This window comes from Physeter macrocephalus, chromosome 15 (genome assembly GCF_002837175.3).
Source record: "Physeter macrocephalus isolate SW-GA chromosome 15, ASM283717v5, whole genome shotgun sequence".
Lineage (NCBI taxonomy): Eukaryota > Metazoa > Chordata > Mammalia > Artiodactyla > Physeteridae > Physeter > Physeter macrocephalus.
The window spans coordinates 68255821-68272770 of record NC_041228.1 but is presented as its reverse complement, the minus strand read 5'-3'; the positions used below and the strand labels follow the sequence as shown (position 1 = coordinate 68272770).

General features: G+C 40.4%; 2 protein-coding genes across 2 annotated transcripts in view; one reads left to right on the top strand and one right to left on the bottom strand.

Annotated features, from left to right (window-relative positions):
* Positions 1 to 11161, top strand: part of CSPP1 (centrosome and spindle pole associated protein 1) — a 127141-nt gene extending 115980 nt beyond the window's left edge. Inside the window, 3 exon segments of the mRNA XM_028500245.2 lie at positions 6291 to 6400; positions 8202 to 8340; positions 10197 to 11161. Coding sequence (XP_028356046.1) covers positions 6291 to 6400; positions 8202 to 8340; positions 10197 to 10390 — 443 coding nt within the window. The 3' untranslated portion in view covers positions 10391 to 11161.
* Positions 11162 to 12843: 1682 nt separating this feature from the next.
* Positions 12844 to 16950, bottom strand: part of ARFGEF1 (ARF guanine nucleotide exchange factor 1) — a 144697-nt gene continuing 140590 nt past the window's right edge. The window contains exons 37-39 of the mRNA XM_024126954.3: positions 16408 to 16546; positions 14974 to 15091; positions 12844 to 13589 (exon numbers count right to left, since the gene is read on the bottom strand). Coding sequence (XP_023982722.1) covers positions 13425 to 13589; positions 14974 to 15091; positions 16408 to 16546 — 422 coding nt within the window. The 3' untranslated portion in view covers positions 12844 to 13424. The remainder of the gene's footprint in view (positions 13590 to 14973; positions 15092 to 16407; positions 16547 to 16950) is intronic.

Below are 16950 nucleotides of genomic sequence, written 5' to 3'. Positions count from 1 at the left end.
GTTACATTCAGTATAATTCATTCAAATATAATTCATTGCTTTAACAGGCTAAAGAAAAAAATCTTCATTATCATCGTTATCAATAGATGCAGAAGCATTAAACAACACCTTACTCATGATAATTGTCAGCAAACTTAGAGGGGGACTTCCTCAACTCTCTAGAGAACATCAACAAAAAACCTACAGCTAGCATTTAGTGATGAGAAACTAGCAACTTTCCTGCTAGGATAAGAAACAAGACGAAGATGTCCCCTCTTACCACTCCTCAACATCATTATGGAAGTCCTAGCTAATTCAGTAAGGCAAGAAAAGGAAATAAAAGGTACACAGATTGGGAAAGGATAAATAATATGCCTTTGTGCACAGATGACATGATTGTAGGACATGTGAAAGACTCAATCCCCCACCACCAAACCCCCCCCAATATTAATAAGCAGTTATAGCAAGCTTGCAGAATACCAGGTTAATACACAAAAGTCAATCATTTTCCTATATAGCAGCAATGAACAAGTAGAATTTGAAATTTAAATGCAATATCATTTACATTAGCACCCCCCCAAAAGAAATATTTAGATGAAGATCTTACAAAACATGTACAAGATCTATATAAGGACAACTACAGAACTCTCATCAAAGAAATAAAACTAAATAAATGGGGAAATATTCCATGTTCATGGATTGGGAGACTCAGTATTGTCAAGATATCAGTTCTTCCCAACTTGATCTATAGATTCAGTGCAATCCCAATAAAAATCCCGGCAAGTTATTTTGTGGATATCAACGAACTGATTCTAAAGTTTATATGGAGAGGCAAAATACCCAGACTATCCAACAGAATACTGAAGAAGAAAGAACAGTCAGAGAACTGACAGTACCTGACTTCAAGACTTTCTATAAAGTTACAGTAATCAAGACAGTGTGGTATTGGCAAAAGAACAGACAAATAGATCAATGGAACAGAATAAAGACTCTAGAAATAGACCCAAACAAGTATAGTTAACTGTTCTTTGACAAAAGAACAAAGGCAGTACAGTGGAGAAAAGATTGGACATCTACATGCAAAAAAGTGAATCTAGACACAGACGTTACACCCGTCACAAAAATCAACTCAAAATGGACCACAGACCTAAAGGAATCAGGCTCCCTGACTTCAGACTATACTACAAAGCTACAGTAATCAGAACAGTATGGTACTGGCACAAAACCAGAAATATAGATCAATGGAACAGGATGGAAAGCCTAGATATAAACCCACGCACATATGGTCACCTAATCTATGACAGAGGAGGCAAGAACATGCGATAGAGAAAAGACAGTCTCTTCAATAAGTGGTGGTGGGAAAACTGGACAGCTACATGTAGAAGAATGAAATTAGAACACTCCCTAACACCATACATAAAAATAAACTCAAAATGGATTAAAGACCTAAATGTAAGACCGGACACTATAAAACTCTTAGAGGAAAACAGGCAGAACACTCTATGACATAAATCACAGCAAGATCTTTTTTGATCCACCTCCTAGAGTAATGAAAATAAAAACAAAAATAAATGGGACTGAAACTGAAATGCCTTTGCACAGCAAAGGAAACCATAATCAAAACAAAAAGACAACCCACAGAATGGGAGAAAATATTTGCAAACGAAGCAACCGACAAGGGATTAATCTCCAGAATATACAAACAGCTCATGCAGTTCAGTATCAAAAAAAACAACCCCATCAAAAAATGGGTGGAAGATCTAAATGGACATTTCTCCAAAGAAGACATACAGATGGCTAAAAAGCACATGAAAAGATGCTCAACATCACTAATGATTAGAGAAATGCAAATCAAAATTACAAGGTATCACCTCACACCAGTCAGAATGGCCATCATCAAAAAATCTACAATGAATGGTGGAGAGGGTGTGAAGAAAAGGGAACCCTCCTACACTGTTGGTGGGAATGTAAATTGGTATAGCCACTATGGAGAACAGTATGGAGGTTCCTTAAAAAACTAAAAATAGAACTACCATATGACTCAGCAATCCCACTCCTGGGCATATACCCAGAGAAAACCATAATTCAAAAAGATACATGCACCCCAATTTTCACTGCAGCAGTATTTACATGGAAGCAACCTAAATGTCCATCAGCAGAGGAACGGATGAAGAAGATGATATACACATACAATGGAATATCACTCAGCCATAAAAAAAGAACAAAATAATGCCATTTGCAGCAACATGGATGGACCTAAAGATCATCATACTGAGTGAAGTCAGACAGAGAAAGACAAATATCATATGATATCACTTATATGTGGAATCTTAAAAAAAAAAAAAGGAGTACAAATGAACTTTTTTTACAAAACAGAAGTAGAGTCACAGATATAGAAAACAAACTTTTACCAGGGGATAAGTGGGGCGGGGGAGGGATAAATTGGGAGATTGACATATACACACTATTATATATAAAATAGATAACTAATAAGAACCCACTGTACAGCACAGGGAACTCTGTAATGACCTATATGGGAAAAGAATCTAAAAAACAAAAAAGAGTGGATATATGTATATATATATAACTGATTCACTTTGCTGTACACCTGAAACTAACACAACATTGTAAATCAACCATACTCCAATAAATATTAAAAAAAAAAAAAGAAAAAGGACCATAGACCTAAATGTAAAATGCAAAAACTATAAAACTCCTAGAAGATAACATTGGAGAAAACCTAGAAGAACTTGGGCATGGCGATGGCTTTTTAGATACAACACCAGAGCACAATCTATGAGAGAAATAATAGATAAACTGGACTTCATTAACATTAAACTTTAGTGCTCTGCCAATGATGATATCAAGAGAATAAGACAAGCCATAGACTGGGAGAAAATATTTGCAGAAGACACATCTGACAAAGGACTCTTATCCAAAGTACACAAAGAACTCTTAAAACTCAACAAAAAAAGAAACAACCCAATTAAAAGATGGGCAAAAGATCCAGACACTTCACCAAAGACAGAGAGACAGATGGCAAATAAGCATATGAAAAGGTGCTCCACATCATTTGTCATCAGGGAAATGCAAATCATGTGTCACCAGGGAAATTCAAATTAACACGAGATAACCACTACATACCTATTAGAATGGCCATGGGACTTCCCTGATGGTCCAGTGGTTAAGAGTCCACCTTTCAGCGCAGGGGACATGGGTTTGATCCCTGGTGGGGCAACTAAGATCCCACATGCCCCAGGGTAACTAAGCCTGTGCACTCTGGAGCCCGTGCACCACAACTGCTGAGCCTATGTGCCACAATGAAAGATCCTGCATGCCGCAGCTAAGACCTGACGCAGCCAAATAAATAAATATTTTTTTAAAAAGGCCAAAATCCAGAACATGGACACCACCAAATGCTGGCAATATGTGGAGCAGTAGGAACTCTGACTCATTGCTGGTGGGAATGGAAAATAGTGCCATCACTTTGGAAGACAGTTTGGTGGTTTCTTACAAAAGTAAACATACTCTTACGATATGATCCAGTATTCACACTCCTTGGTATTTACCCAAAGGAGTTGAGACTTATGTTCCCACAAAAACCTGCACACAGATGTTTATAGCAGTTTTATCCATATGTGCTAAGACCTGGAAGCAACTGAGTTGTCTCTAAGATCGATGGGTATATAAATATATATATATATATATATATATATATACAATATGTGGAGCAGTAGGAACTCTGACTCATTGCTGGTGGGAATGGAAAATAGTGCCATCACTTTGGAAGACAGTTTGGTGGTTTCTTACAAAAGTAAACATACTCTTACGATATGATCCAGTATTCACACTCCTTGGTATTTACCCAAAGGAGTTGAGACTTATGTTCCCACAAAAACCTGCACACAGATGTTTATAGCAGTTTTATCCATATGTGCTAAGACCTGGAAGCAACTGAGTTGTCTCTAAGATCGATGGGTATATAAATATATATATATATATATATATATAATATACAGTGGTAGACCCAGACAATGCAATATTATTCATTGCTAAAAAGAAATGAGCTACAAAGCCATGAAAAGACATGTGAAACTTGAACGTTTATAAGTGAAAGAAGCCAATCTGAATAGGCTACATACTATATGATTCTAACTACATGACTTTCTGGAAAAGGTCAAACTATGGAGGCAATAAAAAAAAAAATCAGTGGTTGCCAGAGGTTACAGCAGAGGGAGGAATGAATGGGTGGAGCACAGAGGATTTTTAGGGCAGTGAAGCTATTCTGTATGATACTGTAATGGTGGATCTGTTAAAACCCATAAAACGTACAACCCCAAGAATGAACCCTAATGTAAGCTATGGACTTAGGCGATGGTCATGTGTCAGTGTAGGTCTGCGGGGCTGCTGATGGATGGGTAGGCTATGAGTATGTGGTGGCAGGGGGCATACAGGCATTCTCTGTGCTTTCCACTCAGTTTTACTGACCGTAAAAACTTGTAAGTGAACCGTTTCAAAAAAAGAGCAAGTGATTTAGTGGTGGGGTGTAATAAAGAAGTCAGAAAACTTCTATTTTTGGTGTTTTAGAAAATCCCATATCTCATTCAATAGAATATAGTTATTGCTGCTTAAAAAAGCTATACACTTTAACTTTCAGAAATTTGAATATCAATTATATATTAAATGATAGTATTTTATCAATGTTCCATTTCCTGAATGTGGTAATCAGACTGTGGCTGTGGAAGAGACAGCCCTTGTTCTTAGATGGCGCCTGATGAAGTATTTAGGGATGGAGTGTCATGATGCCTGCAGCTTACTGGTTCTGCAAAAAGTAAACATCGCCCCCTCCCTGCCACTGTTTCTAGTTATAAACTAATTGTGGCAAAATAAGAAATGGTGACTTTAGGTATTCATTGTATTATAACTTTTCCTTAAGTTTTAGTTTTTTCAAAATAAAGTTGGGGAAAAAATTCTAAATGTTTTAAGTAATATATTCATCTCCATGGTCAGATAGGCTGTTGGTCCACTTAAGAATGGCTGTGATCCAAAAGAATGACAATTCCAACCAAGTTTTGGTGAGGATGTGGGCACACTAGAACTTCCTTACAATGTGAAATGGTTGTACCTCCTCCAAATGCTAAACAGTTACCATAACACCCAGCAATTTCACTCCTAGGAATATACCCCAAAGGAATGAAAACATATGGCCACAAAAAGACATGTACATGAACATTCATGTAACATTAATAATCTCCAACGAAAAACAGTTCTAATGTCCATCAACTGGTGAGTGCATAGGCAAAATGATATATATCCATATGGCATAGTATTACTCAGCAGTAAAAACAACAAAAAACGAACAAAGGGGCTTCCCTGGTGGCGCAGTGGTTGCGCGTCCGCCTGCCGATGCAGGGGAACCGGGTTCTTGCCCCGGTCTGGGAGGATCCCACATGCCGCGGAGCGGCTGGGCCCGTGAGCCATGGCCGCTGAGCCTGCGCGTCCGGAGCCTGTGCTCCGCGACGGGAGAGGCCACAACAGAGGGAGGCCCGCATACCACAAAAAAAAAAAAAAAAACCGAACAAAAAAGAACTACAGTTGACCCGTAACAACATGGGTTTGAACTGCACAGGTCCACTGAATAGAGTTTTTTCAATAAATATAGTACCTGTATTTACATTTTACAGATCTTTAAATTAAGTGTGGGGGAAGTCTGTGTTTGATTAGAGATCACAGTATTTGGAATCTTTAGAAGTACGGTTTGAGTCCTGATTCAGTCCACACTGTTTCAGCTTCCTGCCCTTGGGTGAGTCATTTATCATTTCCTTTGTTTTTGAGGCAGATAGCAGTATGTGGATTTTCAACTGCACAGGGGGTGGGCATCCCTAATCACCATGTTGTTCAAGGGTCAACTGTACGGATACACGGTACAACATAGATGAACCTCAAACACATTATGCTAAGTGACACACAAAATATTACATTGTATAATTCCATTTATATGGAATCTCAGGAATGGTAAATCTCCAGACTGAAGGCAGATCAGTGTTCACATGGGGTTGGCAGGTGGGAGCAGGGAGTGGTTTTGCCAGTGAGCACAGGGGAACTTTTTGAGCTGACAGAAATGTTGTAAAACTTTGTAGTGACTGTGCAATTCTATAAAAATCACTGAACTATGTATATTTGTAGCGGGTGAATTTTACTGTATGTAAATAACATCTTAATAAAGGTATTAAAAGACAGTCTTGGTTTAGCTCCGGATAAAAAGATGTGAAATGGTGGCTGTTTAAGGCTTCTCCCCGTGTGGCCTCTAGGTGCGTACGGCGAGACATATCCTGCCATCGAGGATGACGTCCTCCCTCTCCCATCACAGCTGCCCTCTGCGCGGGAGCGCAGGAGGAACAAACTGAAAGGACTCGACTTTGTATGTATATGTCCTTTTCTTTTTTCGAGTTTAGGAATGAGAGGTCTGGGTTCTGACCCATGCTAAATTGGTGTAGTCCAATAAAGAGAGAACTTGCTCTGGAATAAGGTGGACATTGGTCTGAACCCTAGGCTCTACCACCCAATACTGGATGACCGTGAGCAGGTTATTGGAGTTATAGCATATCTGTAACTTATTCCTTTTATTGCTGAGTAATATTTCATTGTATGGATATTCCACTATTGTTTATCCATTCAACAACTGATGGACATTTGGGTTGTTCACACTTCTTCTGTTATGAATACTGCTGCTTTTAACATTTGCATACAAATTTTATAATGTTTTCATTTCTTTTGCTTGTGTGTGTGTGTGTACACACACATACCTAAGAGTAGAACTGTTGGGTTACATGCTAACTACATTTAACATTTTGAGGAACTGCCAGACTGTTTTCCAAAGTGGCTGCACCATTTTACATTCCCTACAGCCAACAGCCTATGAAGTTTCCAGTTTGTCTACAAGCTGGCCAACATTTGTTAGCGAGTGTAAAGTGATATTTCATTGTGGGTTTGATTTGTATTTTCCTGATTAATGATGTTGAACATCCTTTCTTGTGCTTCTTAGCCATGTCGATCTTCTTTGGAGACAGGTCTATTCAAATCCTTTGCCCATTTTCAAATCAGGCTGTCTTTTTATTGTGAGTCCTAAGTTCTTTATAGATTCTGGATACAAGTCCTATATTAGATATATGACTTGCATCAATGATGGTGTCCATCGAAACACAGAAGCTTCTAATCTTGACAGAGGTACAGCTTATCAATCCTTTTTTTGCTTGTGCTTTTGGTGTCGTATCTAAGAAACCATTGCCTAATGGTGTTTCCTTCTAAGAGCTTTATAGTTTTTGCTCTTAAAGTTACATCAGTGAATCCACTTTGAGCTAATTTTTGCAAATGGTGTGAGGTATAGGGGTCCAAATTCATTATTTACATGTGGATATTATTCTGGTACCATTTGTTGAAAAGACTCCTTTCCCCTAGTGAATTTTATTGGCTTTTCTGCCCATAAGTATAAGGGCTTATTTCTGGACTCTTCTGTTCCATTCGTCTTATGCCAGTACTTATGCCAGTACTACCCTGTCTTGATTTTTTAAAAAATTTATTTAGTTAATTTATTTTATTTCTGGCTGCGTTGGATCTTCGTTGCTGCACATGGGCTTTCTCTAGTTGCAGTGAGCGGAGGCTACTCTTCGTTGTGGTGCACATACTTCTCATTTCAGTGGCTTCTCTTGTTGCAGAGCACGGGCTCTAGGTGCACAGGCTTCAGTAGCTGTGGCTCACGGGTTCTAGAACGCAGGCTCAGTAGTTGTGGCGCATGGGCTTAGTTGCTCCGCGGCATGTGGGATCTTCCCGGGCCAAGGCTCGAACCTGTAATCCCCTGCATTGGCAGGCGGATTCTCAACCACTGTGCCACCAGGGAAGCCTCTCGTCTTGATTTTATAGTTGAACTGATTCTTAGCCCCTACGTTTCAGTTTTTTTCCTTTTGTGTTTTGTAATTCCCCACCTTTATCCAGTCTGGCAGCATTTATATGTTATCACAAATGCTACTATACCTTCATCTAAGCCTCTGCATGAATAAACATCAGGAGTTAGAATATAAATGCTATATAGATTTTCATTTGTTTTATTTTGTTCATCACACTATACATTTATCAAGGGAAAGAACATGTTTTTACTCACTGGTTTATTCTGAACATATTTCACATTAATGATCGTTTCTTAAGTTCTCTTTTCTTAATTACAGGATAACAGTCATCCTAACGTACCACCAGATGGTCTCTCTTTAAAATCTGTATCCAGTGTAAATATGGATCAACTCAGAATGAGAAACGAGGAACGAATGCGAAAACTGAATGAACTTCAGAATAAACTTGTTAATACAGGTAAATGGCCAAGTTTAATAGCCAACAGCAGATTCTGTGAGAACTCGTAAACCTGCTTCATGGGAGTTTTCACTAATGGCTGAGGGACAGAGGATATGAGTATTGAAAGCCTTTGAGTTGTAGGGCCTAGAACACAGTAGCTATTCAGCAAAACCAGGACGAAGGATTAATTTTGCATCAGATTCTTTCTACCAGAGGGGGGTACCCTTTTTTGAGTGGATTCTAAACAGATAAGTTTCTATGTATTAAATATATCCAGGCTTTGCTTTCAGCAGGCAAAATGTTGATTAGTATTGGCATCTCGCTTCCCTACTGAAGTGAGAGATTATCAGAAGTCAACTTTAAAACCTTGAGTTCTTTATGTAACACATCTATTATAAATCTGTAGTACTACAAAGAAAACTTTACCTTTTTACTTGGTCTTCTGTACATAGATATAAACAAGAAATAGATATTTTTTGCTTTAAGTCAAAGTATAGTCTTCTCATCTTGCTGGGCGTTGCCGTCTCTCACTGCTTTGGTGAACAGCAGGTTAAAGCTTATCACTGAGCACACAGGCAGGCAGGATGCTTCATCAGGCAACTAACGAGCTCCTCTGCCAGCCCTAGGCCACCTTCCTTATGGTGATGCTGTTAGTCATTAGGATAATGGGACGATATTATAGTAATAAGCCTTATTAATTAGCTTTAGCAAATAGCAGAGTGGTCTATTTGGACAATTCTCTTTACTGTGTTAAGCTACATTACAATAATTTTCTAATAGCAATTTTCTTAAGATTTTTTTAGATCCAATCTTTAATATTTGTTAATTTAAAACTATACTCAATCTCTAGGAGTAAGGTGTCATGCATTCTGATGGTGGTAATTTCATACCAAATACCAGCAAACATGGTAAACTGATAGAGCAGTACTTTTCATATCATACCTGGAAAACTGTGGACAGTGGGAAAGGAATGCTTTCTTTTTGGCTAAAAGGCATTTTAATCTGTACTAAGAATTACCTATTCCTCAATTTCTTTTAGAACCAATAAGTTGAATTAATATTTAACAGGGATATATACTTGAAAGAAAACAGACCTCTCCTCTTTTTCAGCAGGCTTCCAGCTTCTAAACTTTTTTTTTTTTTTTTTTTAACATTGTCCTTTCAAACAGGAGCTTTTTGGTATGATGTGGATTGATTACTCATTACAATGAGTGCACATGTCCCTTTGCTGAGGTAATCCTTCACAGACCAGATGTAATTTTTAAAAAAAGAAAGAAATTGACATCACAGGGTAGGAAGACAGATTTTCCTATTATTATTATCTAATAAGTAAAATACAGATATAGAAGTTGAGTATAACCAGTTAAAAGAATGCAACATAAGAGCTATATCTCTTAATGGAGTAAACACAACCTCTTAGATAAGGTATAAGAATGGAAGTAATTTCACCCCCTGTCTAATGCTTTCCTAAAATGACCTTATTTCCTCAAAGCAGTGTTATATTCAATAGGCTAGGAATATTTCCAAAACCTTGCTAAATTTTTTGCATGGCATCCCTCAGGTGACACAGAGTAAGACTGCTGACACTTCTACAGTCAACATTTGGTGCCATCTCCTTTGCTATCCTTGCATCCCTTTGGGTGCTTGTACCAGTACCATGGAGTCACCTTGGTCAGTTGATCATTTTTTGTTTCTGTTCCTGGGTTTGCTTTCCTACCTCTAAAAGGAGGAGGTCTGAACAAAACAGGACAGTTTAGAACACAGTACTGTGGAGAAGCGCAGAACTCTAATGGGTTAGACTACAGGAGACCTCTGTTCACATGACCTGCCTGCCGCCCGTGTTACCTGAGTCATGTCTCTCTTGCCTCCATTAGATGATGAGAGTTCGCTGGTCGACCCTGATGACATCATGAAGCACATGGGTGACGACGGATCGAACTCTGTAGCAACTGAGCCCTGGCTCCGCCCGGGCACCTCAGAAACGCTGAAACGATTCATGGCAGAGCAGCTGAGGCAGGAGCAGCAGCAGGTCCCTGTAAAACCAGGCACTTTCACTTGGTTAAAATAAATCTGTACTGGACCCAGTAGTGCCTTTTAAGGTGAAAGGAATGTGAAATGTGAACCTTAATGATATGTGCTACTTTTGGCCCATACTTGGCAGTTACTTATGTTCCATCTGTAGATAAGGTGTATTTTTTCCATGATGATGTTATGATGTATAGTATGTACATAAATAAAAGGACATGGTTATTAATTTATATAATGTAGAATTGTATAGAATTACTTTTGCACACATTTTGCCATAAATTAGGGTGGTGATGAGTTCTTGGAATCAACTACCGTATGTGCATTATTTAAAATTCTGCTTGTCAGTAAGATCAGGTGAATAAAACACAAGTGTCTTAACAGTACTGTAAAACCAGAATACTTTGTCATATGTACATTTGCTATTGTTATCACTATTCAGAATAATTTTTCATTTAGTAAATATACTGGTTATAGCTCTTGCTATGTAATGAGAGAATCAAATGTGCTTATTTCCATATCATTTATTAACTAACTAACTACTGATTTAGTATAAATGATGATGGGAGTTAATGATTATATTCCCATGAGCCATGCACTTAAAGTGTCACATCATCTTTCTGCCTCTATTTTTGTGCCATTGAAGGCATTACGTTTGCGAATTATATGATTTAACTACTTCTTGATAAAAATAAATTATTTTTATTACAAATGTCAATTTCTTATTTTAACTGGAATTGAGGTTTCTAGACAAGGTATTCTAGAAGTTGAAGAGAGGCAGGAACACCCGGGGTAAAGGATGGGGATTGGAATCCTTGCCGCACCACTGTGGACCCTTGGGTGAGTTAGTTTTTCTAATCACTCCCTCCCTAAGAGGTGCCTTTAAAAAGGTAAAGAAAGACTAATTCAAATTCTTGGAAATAATTCTTAGAGGAGTCTAGCACCGTGACTGACAGCTAAGAACACCCCCAGGCACTGATTGCACGTTTCCACTGATGTAATTAATGGGACACAAGATCAGATAGGTCTACCTCAAGTGTGAACGTTCTGATATTTTGAATTTCAGCTGCATGTAAATTGCATGCTGTTTGTAATCGAATCATTTATTTTAAAGATTTTTCTTCTTACATCTTCATCTGAAAGTAATGTGAAAGCCTCTGTCTCTGCTAGAGAAGAGTCCTGATATGATACCACAAAGTAACAAATCACCAGGTCATTTGAAACACTTACCCTCAGATGGGCCAGAAGGTCATGGTGGCTCCTGGCTCTAGCATCCAGCTGGGCTTGAGCAGGGCTGTGTCTTGGGGGTAATAAATGTAGTGCACTTATAAATGCTCTGTTCACAGTGACTACTCATGATCTAAGAGATGCTACAGCAAAGACTGAACAAGTCTCCTGTTTTTTAACACAACCATCAAAATAAATAGTCTTGACATGTTCTATTTTCCTTTTCATGCTGTCGTATCACTCAACTTGGACTCTGAGGACACACGATGGCAGCCCTGTAAACTGCTCCAAAGTTAACTTCAACTTTAGCTCCTTCTCTCAGGATTCAAATAGTGCAGCCTTATTCTGGGTTAATAAATACACAAAATATTAAATTATGAATAGCCTATAGTTGAGAAAGCAGGATATGGGGGAGGCTCTAATGCCAGAAGCTGGAAAGAAACTATCAGAACTAAAGAACATTGAATTTACATGTAGCTGTGAATGAGAATATCGTTTCCCTAGTTGCATGGCTTTTAATTAAAAAAAAAAAAGTCAGTGAAACATGGGGCTGTGGATTACACAGGTTTTGATTGCACTGATGAAATAATCCAAAAACTTTATTGACCTATAACCTGATTAGAATATGCCAGATGAGAATCAATATTGTACAGAAAGTTGTACAGAATTTTTTTACATAGAAAACTTTACATCTGTACCATATACATTTTATCCATCTGAAAAAATTTTCTACATCCACTGTTAATACGGAATGCTTGACAATCTTGTTTTGTTTAACCATCAGAGCACAATTCACAGTATGAATACATTTCCAGTAAATCTAACCTCCCCAAACCATGCCAGATTTATTTTAATATATTCAACATTAAATTCTGTACATAGAGTAAAATCTAAATCAAGCCCCACCACCCAAAAGAAAAGAAAAGGAAGTGACAGCAACCGAGAGTCATTTTGCAGTGATTCAAGTTTCGGTCCATGAAGGATCATTCTATTTTAATGGCTCATCTTTAAAAGCCCGAAGAGAAGTGTATTACAGGTGGTTATGTCAGCAGGGATATTTTCTACCTTCTTTGCTGTTGATCGTGACAAGTGTCAGCCACAACAGCTTCTGGGCTTGTTAAACCCTCAAAGTAATCACCCCCTAAAAAAGACAAAACCAAAATCCCCACAAAATAAAAAAGACAAAAAGCTCAACCCAAATGTTTAGTGCATTTGACAAAATATTGTAGGTACTTAGCAAATGAATAAGAAAATAAAGAAAACAGTGCAGGAGGAACTATATAATGTTTTAAGATTTTTATATTACAGACCTGCATCTCTGTACAATTTTTCACAGAAGGATGATTACCAGTATCTCAGATAGCCTGAGTGTGCAAAAATCTTCAGAATACCATAGTTGCTTAGCATCTTTTACCATGAACAATAATTTCTTCTTCTCCCCCCAACCCCCAATTATAAACATTTTATCCTTCAAAATACAGCTCTCCTGAGTTGTACTTCTTGCAGAAGTTCAAATCTTTACATCTAGAGTTCTTTGGGTAAGTTTCACTTCCACACCTGCCAGAAATATGTGGGGCTCTCCCTGCCACCGAGGACAGGGAAGGACACGTGAGCATATAAGCTGACACTGTGGGGAAAAAAAGCTCATGAACCCAACAGGACAAACAATCCATCAGGTTACAAAAAGGGACTGGAGCACTGCAGGTTCGAGCTGAAGTTCTAAGCTTCTTTATCAGTAACCCTTAGACACTGCAATTCAGAGAAACCATTTTTCAGGTAGGAAACCTCAGCTCCAGGGTCCTTTTGAAGAACGGAGGGATGTAAACGCCAACAGAAAAATTAACTTCCCATCATTGCTTGTTTATTCCAAGTTCCTGTTCAGGTGGTTGTGATATCTGAAAAACTACTCCAATTCGCAGAAAAAATCTTCTAAGAACAGCACGAAGTTCAGGAATCAAGTCAAATTGCATAATTTCACATAAGAGAGGGTAGTAGAATGATGCGTGAGCTTTAAACTGGGGGGAAACGAATTTCTCTGTTAGTAGTGCTTGCACTGCAAACCACAGAACCTCAAAGTGCCTTGAGAGGCAACCCACTTGGGGGCAATGCCCTGATGGGTGAAGACCGGAGACATGTCTGCATAAAGCAGTGACTATTGATCATGCAACTGAAAGACTGAGAAGTGTTCAAAACTTAATACATACATTATTCACTTGGTCATCTATCCTTATTTTGAAAAACATTTTCCATTACATTTCCTTGACAAACTTACCACAAACGTTTAGTATTTATCATTGTTTTCCCTGGGTAATAAGCAAAAGAAGGAAGCCGAGCAAGAACCACAGTTGAGTTTTTATAAGCTATGGGGTATTGAAACTGCATCTTTTATTTGGTAAATAAAATTTTAATTTTTAGGGAAAATTCTACCTAATACTGCAATACAAAATATGAGGTCTCCAGGCAAAGATTATACATTCTATATTTATAGTTCAACTGATACACTTTGTATTTTTGCTGTAGTTCTTTAACCTCTGAATACTAGTCGCCTGCCTATTTTCTGTCCTTTTCTGCTCTCCGCACCCCACAAGCTACAAGTAAGTAGTAATGACACACCGTGGTCAGAAAGCCAACTGTGGAATAAGGCAGATGGGTTGGAAGTCCTTCTCGGCCACTTGGCTGTTGGTGCCTTAAGTTACTTCTCCAAGCTTTACCTGGCCCACAGGTCAGAGGGACACACATGTGGACAGAGCATGCGACTTGGGATGGCTATCTGTGGGGCACCGAGTAGCATTACAGGGCCTCTACAGGGTCCCAAACACCACCATGGCCTGATGTGTCAAAATTCAGGCCACCGGACTAGGCATTTTTAAACCTATTCAGGGATCACAGTAACCCGTTTCCATTTACGTGGGCTGAAAGTTGCTACATTGTTTAAAGAGTGAAGTGTGTATTTCTGAAAACTAAATATATATATATAATATATATATATACACACACACACACAGCTATACATTTATATTTTATCTTTATTTCTACTGGCTTAAAAGTCTTAAATGAGTTTATGGCCCATCCACTAGATGCTCTGGGTCGCATGGAACCAATCAAAATGCCAAAGGAATGGCTGAAGCCTGGAGCACAGGCCTGGGGCCCAGACGCAGCCGTAGTTGGGGGCGGATGGAGGGAGGGCTGGTCAGCAGTTTTGAAAATGGGGCAGAAGAGACTTCAGGGGGCAGGATGGGAGTTGACCATGTGCGGGAACCCAAGTCGCTTGTCAAGGTGTCTTTAGGATTCCTCCCCTACTGAACCCCTAGAGAATCACTGACTGGAGAACAAAGCGGGGTGAGGAGGGAGCAGGGAGCGCAGCCCGGATGCCAGTGAGGCTCGGGGTGCAGTACTTACCCTATTGTCGCTGATCTTCAGGACTTTAGTTAGAAACAAAAGCAGTAAGTTAGTCCAGGCTTCCCGATGACTTTCCGATGTTAGGGTAAGGAAGTAACTCAGGGCTTCGCTGCAGACACTGGAACAGAAAAGGTTCCCTGTCACATGTGCTCGCACACCTGCTGGTATGACATTCACAGAGAACAAGTGAGACGAGGAGGGCAGTGGCTCTTAGGAACCTGCCAGACTCCATGTGTTTACATTAACTGGAGTATCAACATTAAACATTTATACGTTTTCCAAATAAAGATATCAGAAGAAGCCACTGCAGCTTACCAGGAAACGCACATTTTCCAAGTTTCGTTGAATGCAAACCCACCGTGCAGGAGCACATACAGGCTTGGCATCAGGAGACCTGGGCCGAAACCTGGGGTGACCCTTCCCCTCCTGCACTGTGACCAGGACGCTTCTGGGCCTTAACAGTCTCATCAACAAGATGGGGAAACAGAGCCCAGGTGACTGCTTGGCATTCTAAAATGAATTTAATTGGTCTCTGAGAACATCTATTCCCCCAAGAAGACACAAAAATACAATGTAGGGGCTTCCCTGGTGGCGCAGTGGTTAAGAATCCGCCTGCCGATGCAGGGGACACGGGTTCGAGCCCTGGTCCGGGAAGATCCCACATGCCGCGGAGCAACTAAGGCCGTGATCCACAACTACTGAGCCTGCGCTCTAGAGCCCGTGAGCCACAGCTACTGAAGTCCGCGCGCATAGAGCCCGAGCTCCGCAGCAGGAGAAGCCACCGCAATGAGAAGCCTGCACACCACAACGAAGAGTAGCCCCCGCTCGCCACAACTAGAGAAAGCCCGCATACAGCAAGAAGACCCAACGCAGCCAAAAATAAATAAATAAATAAACACAATGTAAACAACAGTATTCCTTCTGAATGGCGTGTTTCATTCTTAGCGTGAATTTAAATTTTAAAGGACAGAATCTTAACATGTCATGAAGTAAAAATGGAGTGCAAACAAAACAAAACACCAATAGAAGAAACGCCACACACTTTTTCAAACTAAATGCAGGCAGGCAGGTTTTCACTTTCACAGATGGATCAGTTTGTAAAAATGGAGCTATATATGGCATGAAAAAAAGCCTAAAAATTACAACATTTGACAATGTTAAGACACAGAACTTGCTCCTTTATCCTGTAGCGGCAGAAACAGATGTAATTTGCTTGCATCTCACCGGCTGTGTGAGAGCACGTTCGTCTAAGACTGTGTTTAAGCTCCACAAACTATTCCTCAGGCCCAAGGTATCCGCTTGGCCGGGCAGGGCTGCGGACGGACTCGGTGTTGTGTGTCCATCCCCATCCCCGCCCCCCACACACCGCGCGGCCCTTCTCGCTCTGAACCGAGCGGCATGGGCCGAAGCCAGAAACCCAGCCCCGAGTCTTACTTTAAAAGCCTCTGCTGGACTTCCTCCCAGGCGCTGGCTCGGCTCTCGTCCGTGTACATCCGGAAGAGAATGCGCAGCCCGCAGGCCAGGCTGCTCGTCTCCTGCTTCAGAAGGTTGGGTTTCGATTTGCCCTTGAAGCCTGCAGAAGGGGGAAGGGCCGCGTTAGTGGGAAGAGACGCATCTCACGTGGAGGCAAAACAGCCTGCGTGGAGCCCGTGTGCGTCCAGCCGTGGCGCCCAGGCCTCGTGCCCTCCACGGGGACAGGGTCACACGGAGAAGGCGCTGGAACCTGTGCGGCGGGGGGGGGGGGAGAGGGGGGGGTGCCTAGCTGGGTATTTTTGCGTTTAGAACTCCCTCTCCTCAAGCTGGGGACCCGAGATACAGAACAGCTTTGCCTGGGAAGGCGCAACTCTTCAAACAAGACACACTTCAGCTCCCGGCAGCCTGCGCAGGCCACACCCCCGCAATGGGGAGAATGGGCCAAAGGTGAGCAGCCCGGGGAGGGGGGGAGAGGGGGAGGGGAGGGGGGAGGAAGAGAAGGGG